The 14,482-nt window shown below is 35.0% G+C and overlaps 1 protein-coding gene across 1 annotated transcript; it reads left to right on the top strand.

Moving 5' to 3' along the window:
- The first annotated feature begins 1,612 nt into the window (after positions 1-1,612).
- LOC128191580 (uncharacterized) lies at positions 1,613-14,134 on the top strand. The gene is made up of 23 exons (XM_052863714.1): positions 1,613-1,713; positions 1,926-1,971; positions 3,274-3,366; positions 3,977-4,026; positions 4,507-4,594; positions 5,463-5,609; positions 6,114-6,261; positions 6,516-6,642; positions 6,861-7,113; positions 7,299-7,441; positions 7,716-7,885; positions 8,196-8,327; positions 8,596-8,745; positions 8,900-9,011; positions 9,380-9,568; positions 9,815-9,954; positions 10,245-10,463; positions 10,905-11,157; positions 11,386-11,549; positions 11,711-11,906; positions 12,294-12,455; positions 12,591-12,701; positions 12,819-14,134. Exons 2-23 carry the CDS (start codon positions 1,938-1,940, stop codon positions 12,933-12,935), a joined length of 3,198 nt encoding a protein of 1,065 aa, XP_052719674.1. The 5' UTR covers positions 1,613-1,713; positions 1,926-1,937; the 3' UTR covers positions 12,936-14,134.
- The last annotated feature ends 348 nt before the right edge of the window (positions 14,135-14,482 follow it).

The following is a 14,482-nucleotide window of genomic DNA, read 5'->3' as shown; positions in this document are numbered from 1 at the left end:
GGGATCCTATTTGAGTGAGTAACACCCATTGGGATCTAGACAAACGAACCACTGGCATACTTTGTAATTAGATATCATTCATTGGGATCTAGACAAACGAACCTATTGCATATAGTGTAATAAAGTTGGCACCAATGGAGTTCGGACAAACGAACCACTGGCGTACATTGTAATTATGTACATGTATCATCCATTGGGATCTAGACAAGAAACTAATGGCGTACTGCAGTACAGTGTAATAAAGTTAGCACCAATGGAGTTCAGACAAACGAACTACTGGCGTACATTATAATTATGTATCATCCATTGGGATCTAGACAAGCGAACTAATGGCGTACAATGTAATAAATTATCGCCTATTGCATGGGATCTGAACAAACGACTTATAATGTAATGAAGTATCTTCAACAGGGATCCAATTACACACAAGGATCAAGACAATGAAGCTGTTGGGTACATGTATTTTTCGTTAATAATTCAAATAGATGTGTCCAATACGAGATTTTAGCCAATGGTATTAATAAGTTACATACGCAAAATTCCGTAATAAGTAAAAAGTTGGGAGGATATAGGAGCAAGAAAGGATAAATATTAACAAACAAACCAATGGCGTATCGCGTATATATGATACATGTAGTAAAACACACTGCAATTTAGACAAACGAATGTAAAGATTGCACAAGTTAATCTCTCAATGAAGTTGACTTACACATCTTACAGTACGTTTCTTTTAGTTTGACGTAAGATCTACGTTTTATTGTTCCTTGTCGTGCTCTCCATCAGATAGGCCTCTGGTACTGTAAAATATGAGACGGAGGATCAAAGAAAAATTTAAACAGTCGCGGACTAAAATAATAAAATCAATTCTATTTTATTTTTTGTAGAACCCCCCCCCCCCCCGAAAATACATGTATATGGAATTTGGTTCTTGATCGTGCAGACGCGGACTGTTTGTTTAATCTGGCATTTTCGCTACCTTCCAGTGGCAGATACATGTATTTATAAACGCCTAAAATTAGTAAAACCATGCTTCTTTTGGCAAAGAATAGGATCAATTACTTGTAAATCTTAATGATTAATAATTTGGAAACTCATGGGATTTTTTTAATATTAGACTGATTTCAACTATGTATTTTTGAAGAAAACCTGTGGGTTCAATGATGTTACATATAGGAATATTATTTTAGTTTCGCTTCCCGTGGGTTCAGTGTGACCAATCAATCACCTTTGAGGAAATTTTGACTTTTTTGAACTGTGTTTATATTGAACTTGAATTTTTTTAAAAAGTGATTAATTTATATACAACTGTTCCTAAAAAATAAAATGAAATGTTTCTTACATTTGTGTAAGGTAGAGGCTTTTGATGAGATTACTGCATGTATTAAATCTACAACCCCCACCCCCACCCCCACAAATTGCAAACATAAATCGTTTGGACACCTTCCCTGAATCCGCGCACGCAAAAATTAAATGACTCGTCAGATAAGAAAAACTGTATAGTTGCATTAGATAAATCATTGTAAATATTGGGATCTTTTGTAAAAAATGTAATTAAACGCAGCTATTTTGTAAAGTCGGAGGCGCTTATCCCCAAATTGTGTGCTTGACTGAACACGTATCGGGAGTAACCTCCCGTAGATATGACGTCACGGAACTTCCAATTTGTTTACAAATGGCGGCCGATTGACGATCGACAGGTGCGATCGCGAAAAGGTGAGACATTACTTGAAATTGCCAAAACGCTATAGACAAATTAATATGTGATATAATAATTTCTTCGTCTGCATTATTTACTATGTTTATCAATAATACAACGAACGTTAGCATGCGTATTGTGTCCATTTTAAACGGGATGTAAGGACTGACAAAATAGTGATCCATAAAGTAAATAATTTTCGAAATTTTTATTTGTGTTTTTTTTACAGATAAATACCATAATGGCAGAGAGACCCAAGGCATCTAACAAGAAAGGTACGAATAACGTTTTACTTACTTTTTTGGAATGATGAAGAAATAAAGTTTATAGGTTTTTAAAATTATATAATGAAATCAAATGTGTCCATTTACACATTTGTACTTATGATAGATATTCACGGTGTGGTATTCATTGTAAATAATATTTCAAGGAATTGAATTTAATTTGAGTATTTTAAATAAAGTAGCTAAAATATCATTTTATTTTTATTGATTGAAACAAAATCATCTCTTAAATGATTGATCAAAGTAATTCGCAAAAGAATAGGAAGAATGACTACAAATACAATGTAGAATCAAACTTTGGACCTACTGTTTCAAAAACCAAACACTCAGCTGACTGAATTAAAGGGTTGACCCACTAGCTAGTTCTATTAGAAGCATGGCATTACTAAGCCTATATGTTATACACTCTATCATAAATTAATTTTCAATGAAATATGCCTGTCAGATCAATCAAACTTTGATCCTATATCAACTTAAAGCTAACCTAACATCAGTAACATGGAAGGGCACCTTACAAGAATTAGTGGGGCAATCCGGCTTTAGTGGTCTTAGCTTGCCAAGTTGGTGTTTGATCAGAGCCATCAACCCATCACATTTTCTCCATTTTTATTACATGTATAACTTTTGGTGCCTTTGGCAAAAGCTTGAAACTAACAGGTTGAAGTATTGATGAGCATGAATTGCTGATCTTTAGGTACTAAGATCCTTAAAGGGGAGGAAGGTGGATGTCAGAAGAGTTTGTTCACTAGTATCAAATAAATGAAATTCCCTGGCATCAGAAACTGTTACTGTTAATGTGGTCGATAATGTGTTAGCTTTATGGCATTTCTACTGGTACATGTACTTGACTACTTGTATTATTTCTATACATCGTTAGTTTAATCTTTAGCCCTATCATTAGAATGCTAGATGTTTAATCAGGGGGACTCAGGTACAAACCTCACCAAAAGCAATATTGATGGAACTGTTTTGTTGAAGTCATGCATGCAAATGAATAGAGTTTAGTCCATCTTTTTACCCCTAGTTTTACTAGCTTTAAAGACCCATTTCATGACCGACTTAAGTTAGGCATTAACACTTTCTTTTTTTTTTGGCTATATTTACTGAAAATTTTTATTATCCCTGTCTTGACTCATTGAGTTATTCCCCCTTCCAGTAACTTTAAAACCCTTCAAATTATCTTTTGTAACAATATATGTATTTTTTGGTCCTTGGTTAAATTGATAATATAGCTTTTGCAAAATATTTAAATTTATTCATTTAAAAAAAAATCAATTTCTGTTTTAATTACAGAAAAGAAACACAGGAAACAAACTCCTGTTGTTGATGAGGAAGATGTAAATGAAGCAGTTAAAACACAGGACACCAAAACCAGCTCCCAAACAGGTAAAGGTAGTTTTGACTCTCACACAGGTTAAAGTAAATTGACAATCAACTCTTAGGACTCTTACTTATGGATTGGTAGGAGATACTTCTACACCCAGGCAGATCTAGTGTAGAAAAGTTTGAATTTACCCCCTCTTAGCACAGTGATTTGCACACCATTACTTAAAAAAGATAAGTCTGACTTTTGTACCTGTTTAAGTAAAGATTAGTCACCTAAACAACAATCTATAACGATACAGGTAAGTTTTGACATCTGTACATGTACAGATAGAGGTAGATATGCTGCAGGTTTTGGTTGGACTGGTTTTTTATTGTTTATTTCACAGGTGCATGTCAGTGTCATAATTTTTTTCTATGGTTGTAATTTTATCTTAGGTGCAAAGTGTAAGTACTTCAATATGCACAACAGTTTGCAACACATGGCCACTCTTTGAATACAATTGAGAAAAAGCACTAAATCAATACAGATTTTTTTTTTTTACAGAGTTTTACTCTGTAATGAAGTTGGCATTGTCCACTCTTATAAAAGATTCATTAAATCTAGAAAGAAATTGATTTGTCTGTAAAAATCCAATACAATGAATTGAATGATGGAATTTGTTTTCTGTAGAGATTGTGAAGAATGAAGATGAAACAACAACTAAAACTTCCACTGTTGAGGTAAGGTTAAAAAATGGCCTGCCTGGTGATTAATGATTTAGTAAGACATATAGCTGTTTGTAGACCTTTTATTTTAATTTTATTATGAAAATATTGAATACCTATGTAATGTTAAACTGCCTACATTGCAGTTGCTTTTAACATTAAGCATAAAAATCAGCTAGCTGATTTATATAGCAAGCTGAAAGAATCTATTTTAAGTCCCAGGGTAGTTATATTGATAACAAATTAACCATCAGATTTAACTTAAACTTTTACATAATTGATAATTTTGGCCATAAACTAACATATGTGGAGTAAAAATCCAAATATTTCTGCTGTAAAATTTAAGCATTTTCCTATATTTTTATACAGAGCTATTCTTTATAAAGAGGTAAATGTAGCCTGAAAACTGGCACGACTATCCAGCCATCTTAAGTATTTGCATGATATTTTATGGTCATTGAGTTGTATATCTAAAACCAACGTTTTCTCTTACAGACAACAGTGACAACAAAGGAGACAGTTGAGGTTACGACCCTCGACCCAAAGGACTATGACCTTACAGAGGAAGAGGAGATCCAATATGGTGGGTACTTAAAGTATTCTGTGTCAGGGATGCATGGTCTGAGAAAAAATATTTGAATTTTGTTTTTATTTGTATTCCATTGCATGCTAAACTTATATAAGTCTTATGTTGGAATATTTATAGCTTTTAAAAAAGTATGATTTATACAAAATAAAAAAAAAAACCATGGATATACTTTGCATGTGCATGGTTTTATTCTGTATAAGTAAAAATGCATTAATTTTGTATAGCAATTTTATGTTGTGTTTGTCATTACTGATGATGTTTTATATACACCATCTTTCTATTGCCAAGTCACAAGTGTTTAATGATAAAATCAGATTGTACGTAAAACCAGGTCACCTGATTTTCAGATGAAAGAGACCAGTCAGTTGGTTGTATGTTGTGTTTTATTTTGAGTACAATGAAAAGATTCACCCCACCACAATTTCATATTTCATCACTGGTTTGTGTGTTACATGTAAAAGCCACCAGAACAGATTTAGTATTGTTTATCCTTTAGAGTATTGAAGATCACCTACGACATGACTGTGTATAGACACACACATGCACAGAGAGAGAGAGAGAGAGAGAGAGAGAGAGAGAGAGAGAGAGAGAGAGAGAGAGAGAGAGAGAGAGTTATGGATTGACACACAGAGAGATTGTTTTTTACTATTTTATTAATTTAGAGAATATGAATTATATTACATGCTATATGTGATTAAATTAATAATTATTTGTATCAGGTCTTTTGAATTAATCAAGTTTCATAATATGTGAAGTGCATTGATGTATCTGTGGTTGTTTTACTCAGTGCCCCTGCCTTGAGGTGAGACCCTCCCTAACTGTATGCATGTATTGATGTATCTATAAATTGTTGTTTACTCAGTGCCCCCGCCCCGAGATGACACCCTTCCCGACTTGTATCGCCTCATGGACAGTTTGGAGGAGGGGGAGACAGACCTGGTGGCAAAGAGAGACCCCCCGGCTCTGTTTACCAGGGAGGAGCATGTCCCAAAATATGAGAAAATCTCAGGTAACTTATCACTTACATGATCATTAATATAGATAAACTTAAACTTTACTGTATACAGGGTTATTTTTTCGCCCTTCTACACTTGCAAACGTTTTTTGCCATGTCTTGAAATCACCCAAACAAAGTTATGTTAAAACAGATAAAATTAAGGTATTGGACAACAAGAATTACAGGGGTGAAAATAAAATGGGGACAAATATTTCCTTGTATACAGTAGCTTAGTAAGATAAATAATATACATGTATCTACAATATTTATAAATACAATACATTCACAAGTCCCCTTAATCGTCTAGTTATAATAGTCTTAATTATTTTACCAAAATGTAGGTATAAATTTCTAATTTTCAGTAAATATCTCTAATCACTAAATATGTAACAACAAATATTTGAAATCGCTAGCCTGTATAACATATTTTTCTAGCAATGTATGTTTGAAGATTTTAAGAATACATGTACAGAAGACGTAGTACAATAAATCTCTGTCATTCATTTCTTTAAATAGAGCTTAAGCTGGCGATGGAGAAGGAAGAATACCCTGCATATCTCAACGAGTTTGAGGAGGGAGTGAAGGACGATGTAGTCATGCTCGGCCAGATCTCGCTGGAAGAGGTTCAGGAGGAGGAGAAAAGGCTCAGAGACGAGCACATCCAGTGAGTTATCTCATTTTGATTTTGAGATTAAATTTTTTTAAAATATGAAACTTCTAGATAAAAGTCTTATTCAGTTTTCATTGGTTTAATGCATTTGACAAATACTGATTTTCTATAAAGCTATGGACTGAAAATTGTTAGGTGTCAAAGAAATAAGCATGTAGTCTTCACAGATCAAAAGTATCCTAGTATGTAAGTGATATTTTCCAGTTGCAATTTCAGTTATTCACATTTATTCATTTTGTATTGATTAGGTATTTGGATCAGGAGGCTGAAAGGAAGCGTAAATTACAAGAGGAGGTTCTACGAAGGGAGGAAGAGGCGAAACGAAGAATGGCTAAAGTTACCAAGGAGAGCAGGACAGACATTGCCAAGAGAGAGGTCAGGGGTCAAGAAACTTAATAAAGTCACCCATACATGCCAAGTTTTGAAAATCTTCATAGGGAATTTTTTGCCTATTATGTTTTTATATGTCACAATATTACTTATGGTTATTAATATTTAGGAAAAGGAGATATGTAGAATTAGATTAAAAAAATTATTAAAACACAAGACCTTTTGTTAAATAAATGATGTGTGCCTCTATTGTTGGTTTATAGGAGATCCTGAGACAGAGAGAGAAGCTGTTAATGGACCGCCTCCATCGTGCGTACAGGCGAGCTGAGAGTCAGCTGATCAGCGTACTCGAGCGGAGGAAGGGCGAGGTCCAGACGTTCTATGGTGACCTGATGCTGGCTGATGGTGTGTATGGAGGAAGTCAGAGTCGCAGGTGGAAGGTCGACTGGAACAAGACTCCACAGCCAATCCAGGTCAAGCTGATGAGTCTTAGAGGGGTCAGGGACAAACTCCCAGGTCAGGGTCATTTTCATTATTGTGTCAGTCTGTGATACAATGTAGTTTCATTGATTGCTTTTATCTCTTTACTATGAAAGACTCTGTTTAAGTAATGGATGTTGTGTGATCCTTATAAATGACCACTGGTATAGCAATTTGGCAAAGGAAAATTTTTTTCTTTGAACAATGCTTTTTGACATTAGGTGGAAGATATGTCTTGATGGTATCACTTTACAACCGGCTTGGAGGTCACAACATGAGATGGTCAAAGTTGAAAGGTCAAACCTGGGGCGCAGCCACATTACCAATAAACCATGATGGCCGATACTACAATGTGGAAATGAAGGTCAGTTTTGTTTAGTTTTATAGCAAAATGAGGTGCTCTTGAGACTTTCTGTCTGTATCATTTTTCCTTAATAAAGAGTTCTCTCATGATACATGGTAATATTCTGAAAAAACCTCAAATTCTTTATTTGCCCCTGTATTTACTTTTCCACTGTTTCTACTTCTTAAATGATACTTTCTTAAGGTAAATTAACAATTGAAATTACTTTATTGGGTCATTGAATAAAGTATGACAATTTAAAGAGATTTTACTGATTTTGATTATTGTTATTTAGATGGACCAGAGTGTGTTTACCGTCCTGCCAGCTAAAGCTTCTCTCAGACCCGGAATGATCCTGATGTTTGAGTTGTTTCTCCTGAGGGGTGCTGTTGTGGCCACTGACCGAGTAGTGGGGTGGGGCTGCTTCCCCATCTGTGATGGACAGTTCGACATCATCGAGGGAAAGTAGGTGTCCCCATGCTTCTCACTTTTCTCCACTGTCAGCAGTTCTAACGTATCTTTTAAAAATTAAATCTGAACAATTATTTAAATATTCCTTGCAAAAACCCTTTATAGTTAAATATTGTTATTAATTTACTTTAATAATTTTTCCAGAAAAGTTAACTTTCTTGTAAGAAAAAAATCAAAATTTACACAATATCTGAACTATTACTTGCAAGTGTATGTACTCTTTGTTGTTAGATATATGTATGTTCATGGTAAACCATTCAAACATCGAGAAGCAGGATTGATGACCTCTGTTTGTTATTGTCAGGTACAAATGTCCAATCATGCGTGGAGAGATGGACCCCATCCTGGACAAACACGAGAAGTTTGAGGAACTGATGGCCTCAGATATGGATCATTGGCTCTGCAACATGTACTTTGAAATTGTAAAACTCCCCCGGTATGTAGCTTGTATTGGACTATTGATTTGTACACATCTGTTTTACAGTACCGGGTATGTTGTACAGTAATAATATTTAAGAAAAAAGACACCATTATTTATAGAAATTAATTTTTCTGTAAAAAAAGAGATAATGGAATTCTTGAACTTGGTGTATTAAAAAAAAGTGATTATATATGCCTTCAGTATATTTATAAGCGACTGGGTATATTTTGGTTAGGAAGGATGTAGAATTGGACCCTTAATATTTGACCTCTCTATTTGACAGACACCTTGCCAGTCAGAAGGAGTACGAGGTGGAGCTAGAGTTCTCCTCCTCAATCACGGGATTCCCCAGCCGTGTCAACCCGGGGGAGGAGTACCGTGACGGGGAGGAACCCATCCCAGGGTCACTGTCCTCAATCAGCTCAAACCCCAGGTACAGAGGGGAGAGAGAGAGAGAGAGAGAGAGAGAGAGAGAGAGAGAGAGAGAGAGAGAGAGAGAGAGAGAGAGAGAGAGAGAGATTTGACAGTTGTTTATGTAGAGTTATTGAAAAGATTCCAAAATATTTGATGGAAAAATATTTTTATAGTCCATCCCAAGTCAGTTTAAACAGCCCAACTGAGACAGACTTTGATGGAAACAAGTCTGATGCCACGGCAACCAAGGTCAAACTGAATGAGAGATTGGGATTAGATGACAAGGTAAGAAATTTGAAGTATGCATCACAACTACATGTTCTACAATTAATCTATAATTTTTTTTCAAGGGAATGTATATTCACTTGTTGCCATATCTTTATGCTTTCAAAAGTACATGTACTTTTAAGCTTCATATACATGCCACCATTTGTAATTATCTAATATTTGAATAAAAGCCAAAGTGACTTGATTCTATCAATTGCTTCATGTATTGAAATGTAAATAAAATGGATAAACGTAATCTACTATTGATATTTTATATTACATTTAGTGTAATATCTTTTTATCACTTTCAAATAGTCAAGAATTCATATGAAATAAACAAAGTTTGCCTTCATGTTATTAAATCAACAATTTTTTTTGAATTTCAGAGGCCCTCTACTGCTGCCACCACTTTTGGATCCCGGATAATCCACAAAGACAGAAAGATGGACCTGGATTCTGACTCAGAGGATGAAAATGCTGAAAGAGAGGCTCTGGCTGACCTCAATGACCTGAAGGCCATTCGTAAAGAGGAGGATTTCAAACCAGTAGAGGGGATGCCGGGAATGTACTACAAGGTAAGGTTGGGATACAACTATGTACAATTTACTGGCATTATTAAAATAAATAACCAATTATTTCCACTTCTTAGAAATCAACATGTTTCCTCTCCCTCAGTTCTTCTATGCTGGAATGTGTATTATTTATCATTAATTGTGTGTGAATTATTTGCAATACTGATGGTTGAAAGAAATTCCCTTGTAATTTGTTATCAAGTTACTGTAGTTATAGGGAGTTGTTTATTTCTTGTTTTAACACCGCAGAGATACCTGAACAACCCAGTGGAGGTCTACCACAACAAGCTGTACTCCATGCTACCACACACCCACATCCTGCAACCACCAGCAAACCGCAAGAAGCTGACGCATGTGGAGGAACTAGAGCAGCACTCCTTCACTGTGCAGTAAGTTTGTTCTGAGGGCTACTCTAACAAATCATGGTTCATATAATAACTCAATGATCGCTTGGTTGATTTAGGATTTTACAGTCTAGAAATTTTTTTAAAAAAATGTTAAGTAAGGTGTCATTAGCTAATGTAATGTGTTGCATACACATATCTTGATTTGTACTACACTGGTTACATTTATCAGTAAGGTTTTTATGAAAATTAGAGTGCCACCTAAAAATATTTTTTCTAGTACTTCTTTCTCTGCATGTACATGTACACTGTTACTGACTTTCTGGTTTACACAGACCTCCTTTTGCGGAGAAAGGTCGGTACTCCAGTGGAACCAACAAGAAGCTGCAGTATGTGGGGCGCCAGTTTATGGCTGAACTGGGATTGTCGGAGTGGAGGAGCAGGGAATTCTGGGGAATGTTGTTGATGTTTATCATTGTTTTCTTTATCCGGATGTACAACCATTACATTGGTCAGTGGATGTTCCTCAACGCAATCGGCATTCCCGTCAACAAGTGAGTGAGGCAGTTTGTATATCATCAAATTGAAATTTCTTCTTTTTTCTGTATCTCTATACTAAGCCTTCTTATTAGAAGGAGAACGATATAGTCCAAAAATGACAACAGCCATCCAGCCCTCTTTACACTGGAGGAAAGATTAAATGTTTAAACCTTTTTAAAAGTTTGTCTTTTGTAAACCTTTTGATTTTCATTATGAATTAACAGCCTTTGCAAGATTTTCCAAAAGTTGTTAATTTATTTTTATTTATCAACAATTTAAGTATTTTCCAAGAGCAACGAAGAAAGACTAAAAATATCCTGCTGATATTTTGGTGAATACACCAGCAAAAAAAACATTAACAGCTGACACATTATCATACACACACACATCATTGTCTGTTATCCCTGTAACACTTTCGCTCTCCATCTTTAACACTTTCTTCTCTCCATCCACAGGTTTAACTTCCTGCCGTACACTGTGGAGCTGAATTACCAGAGCACACTGATGGCCACGCGGGAGGAGATAGGCGTGGTGTGGCTGGGACCGCTGACGAACATCGTGGTGTTCTCTCTACTGGTCGTGTTCTGCTGGGTCTGCCAGAAGCTGTTTGGACTCTTCCCAGACATTGGATGTAAATTCATTGTGGCTTACGGATTGTTCACATTCCTGGATCCTATCCTCATCCTCATTGTTGACATGAGTCTCAAGGTATGAAAAGGATGTGAAAATATACAAATGTTCATTCAATATGCTCATTAAAAAAAATATTCATTCTCTGATACTAGTATAAAATTCACAACTTTACTATTAAAAATCACAACAAATACCTGAATTAAGTATGACATTCCTGATCAGTCCACTTTCATGAATTATTCTCCTGGTTGCTTCTGCGCGGTTTGACTCCCTAATTTTATCTTTTGATTTTCCCTGTGACAGAGATATGAGGACACGTCCATCTACCCCCAGGCTGATGTGGTCAAGCTGTACTACCACTTCCTGAGACTGGAGGGCTCAGGTCTGGCTGGGATCTTCATTGTGGCCTTCCTCTATGTCTTCACCATGTTTATGTCCGCCTCCATACTCTACATGTACTTCCTCAGGTATTTATAAGTGTATTTATATTTTTTCTTAAAGTAAGACAATATAGATGTAACATACATCTAGAATTTTTATATATAATCCTACTCAGTCACAAATGTATGTCAATCCCTCTGTCTTCAAACCCGAAATGTAAATTTTTATAAATTATACAATATGACAGGCTACATAACAATGGTCGAATGCTGGATGTGTATTGGCGTCTCCACGGTGATGAGGATAACTTCTTCCTGCCCTATGACCTTGAAGTATCTAATCAGGAGCTGAATTACATAGTGAAGAAATCGGAGAAATGGAGAGGCGAGGAAGGAGAGAGGAGAAAGTCTGCAGTCTATGACTATATATGGGAGGAGGAAGATGTAAGAAAATCTGCTGCATTTAAATAAATATCACAAACCAATATAAAGTGTGGCTTCAATAATTAACCATGAGGCTTCAACTTCTAGATGAATTTTTAAGTGAAATATCAAATTATTGCAGAATATTCCTACATATTATTAAAAATGCTTTTTTCTTTTGATAATTTAGTTGAAAATGCAGGTGTTTGAATAAAAGAGGCTCCCTTGTATTAGAATATTATTCATTCCTATGAATTCAATTGTTATTGAAAAAATCCTATATACATGTAAGCAATGGTTCATATAAAACAATGGTTCATATAAAACAATTGATTAGCTACATTTAATTTAAGGCCTGATGTATTACAATCAGGAGCAAAAAGTACTGATGCAGGTTGACTGTTTTAGGTGGAGGAGAGCATTTGGGACGAGAGTGGGGTGGAACACAAGGAGACAGTGAAGGGGAGGAAGGAGATCACCACCCACGTCTCAATCCACACCATTCATTTGGACGGACTCCGCGAACTCTACCGCCACTTTCTGCGGCTTCCTGATGGAGCCATTGTCGAGGTTTGTGGCATGTGGTTGTCTTTAAGAAATGTTACTTAAATTTGCATTTTAACCCACAAACCCTTTGTTTTTTAATGTGACATTTTTTCCTCATATATAATGTATTTTATTTAAATTTCTTAATGCACAATTCAGGTGTTTGGAGATATCTCTATCCCAGGAATGGACAAGGACATGAAGAATGCCCTTGAGAGAGGTGCCCGAGGGGTAGAGAACCTGATGGGATCCCAGGCCAGTTTCCATGGGGTCAGTCAGCAAAAACATATTAAAAAGTTCAATTATTCTTAAATCTTATCCTCCCTAAATTTCATATCAAAGATAATACAGTGTAATGTCATGTTCATCTCGTTAATATACCCCTAGGTGCGAGGGAGGAGAAGTGCCCACACCCAATCCGGATTCACAGCGGATGACTTCCCACCCCCTGCTTCACCTGCCCCAAGCAGTAGTGATGACTCCCTCCCCAAGAAAAAGAAGTAAATATCCAACATGGAGGGTCCATTCAAGTCCAGAGATTGTGTCTAAACTTGATTCCAGTATTGTTGCAAAGACAATAATTGAGATTTATTAAAATTATCTTCCCCAATGCAAGCACAATTTTGTTTGCTATAACCCCCCCCCCCCCCCCCCCAAAAGGAATTTTTTGTTTTTGTCTCCCCAAAGTTATCTGTTTTGGAGAAACTCAATTTCTAGAAATTCTGTACAGTTTGGACCAACTTATTTTTGTGTTGATTATTTACTTATGCAATATTTAGTGTGCTGAGTAGGACTTGAGCAATTTTTTGTAGACAATTATGGCTTTTTTGAGTTCCGTCCATATTTGTTATTTTCTAGATGTGATTTTTTTTCTACTTTGATTTTTAAAGGCTAGATGCAATAAAGATGTGATATGTATGGTGTACCGTCCAAAAGCTTATTTCTGTATAATTTTTCTTTTTTATCACCAGAGGATGTATATTTGTATACAGAATTACCTTATTCAATATGTTAATATTTAAAAAAATTTCTTTATTGAATTGCATATCTAATTGATTTACAAATTTATATGGCTATAATGAGCCGTTAGAAGATGGCGTAGGTGATATATTTATTTTAATATATGACTAAGCGCAGAAAGCTGATGTATATTAACCTCTATTGAATATGCATATGGAATTACCTTTTTATTCTCATAATTATATTTTTGATTTTTATACTAAAATTTTTTTCTTACTATTATTTATAATTATGTAAGCAATTCTTGTACAAATCAATTTACATATTGATGCTGTTGACTCAAATGTATATTTATAATTAATATAGTTAATTTTATATTTCATCATTAGATCTTCAAATATATAATTAAATACAACTAAACCTTTTCTAAAAATATATATCATTTGTACCTGTTTTGAATCCAATATACTCCAACCAAATTTTGATAAATTGATTAACTCTGTATTTACTGTAAATCTATTTTGTCATAGTGATTTATTTATACTGTCTGTATTTAGCCCTGATTTAATAATAAGCCTGTGATAATTCTGTTAACTTTGGCTGCTGGCAGTCTCAATATAACTCCGTCCATTCTGTTAACTTGTTATCTCCCTTTGTTACCAAGCACAGTTTATATATGTAATCCTATGTATACATTTAAGAAATTATTATATTATTATCATATAATAAATAAGATAACCAAATGTTAAATGTTCATTTTATAAACTATGAACGTGGTAAAATGTTGCCTGGGAACTCTTCACTGCAACTGAAACTTTTATGCCTCCAATATTTCGTGGGAGGATTAGGGCTATAAAGATGTAACCAACTGTGAACATACAATATATGGCTATATGCATTGTCATCTTTGCATACAAAAGATCTATACCAAAGGGAATTGTATACACAAGGCAAAAAAAAAACCCAGCATGCGTAAAAAGTTTTTTGAAAAGTGAAATAGGTACTTTCTAATAAGTTACTTGTTTATCCTAATATCGCAATTTATTAAGTACACATATAGTACTAATGTCTATAGTACATGTACTACCTGT

Source organism: Crassostrea angulata, chromosome 1 (genome assembly GCF_025612915.1).
Source record: "Crassostrea angulata isolate pt1a10 chromosome 1, ASM2561291v2, whole genome shotgun sequence".
In the NCBI taxonomy this organism is placed as follows: domain Eukaryota; kingdom Metazoa; phylum Mollusca; class Bivalvia; order Ostreida; family Ostreidae; genus Magallana; species Magallana angulata.
This window is presented reverse-complemented; position numbering and strand designations above follow the sequence as displayed.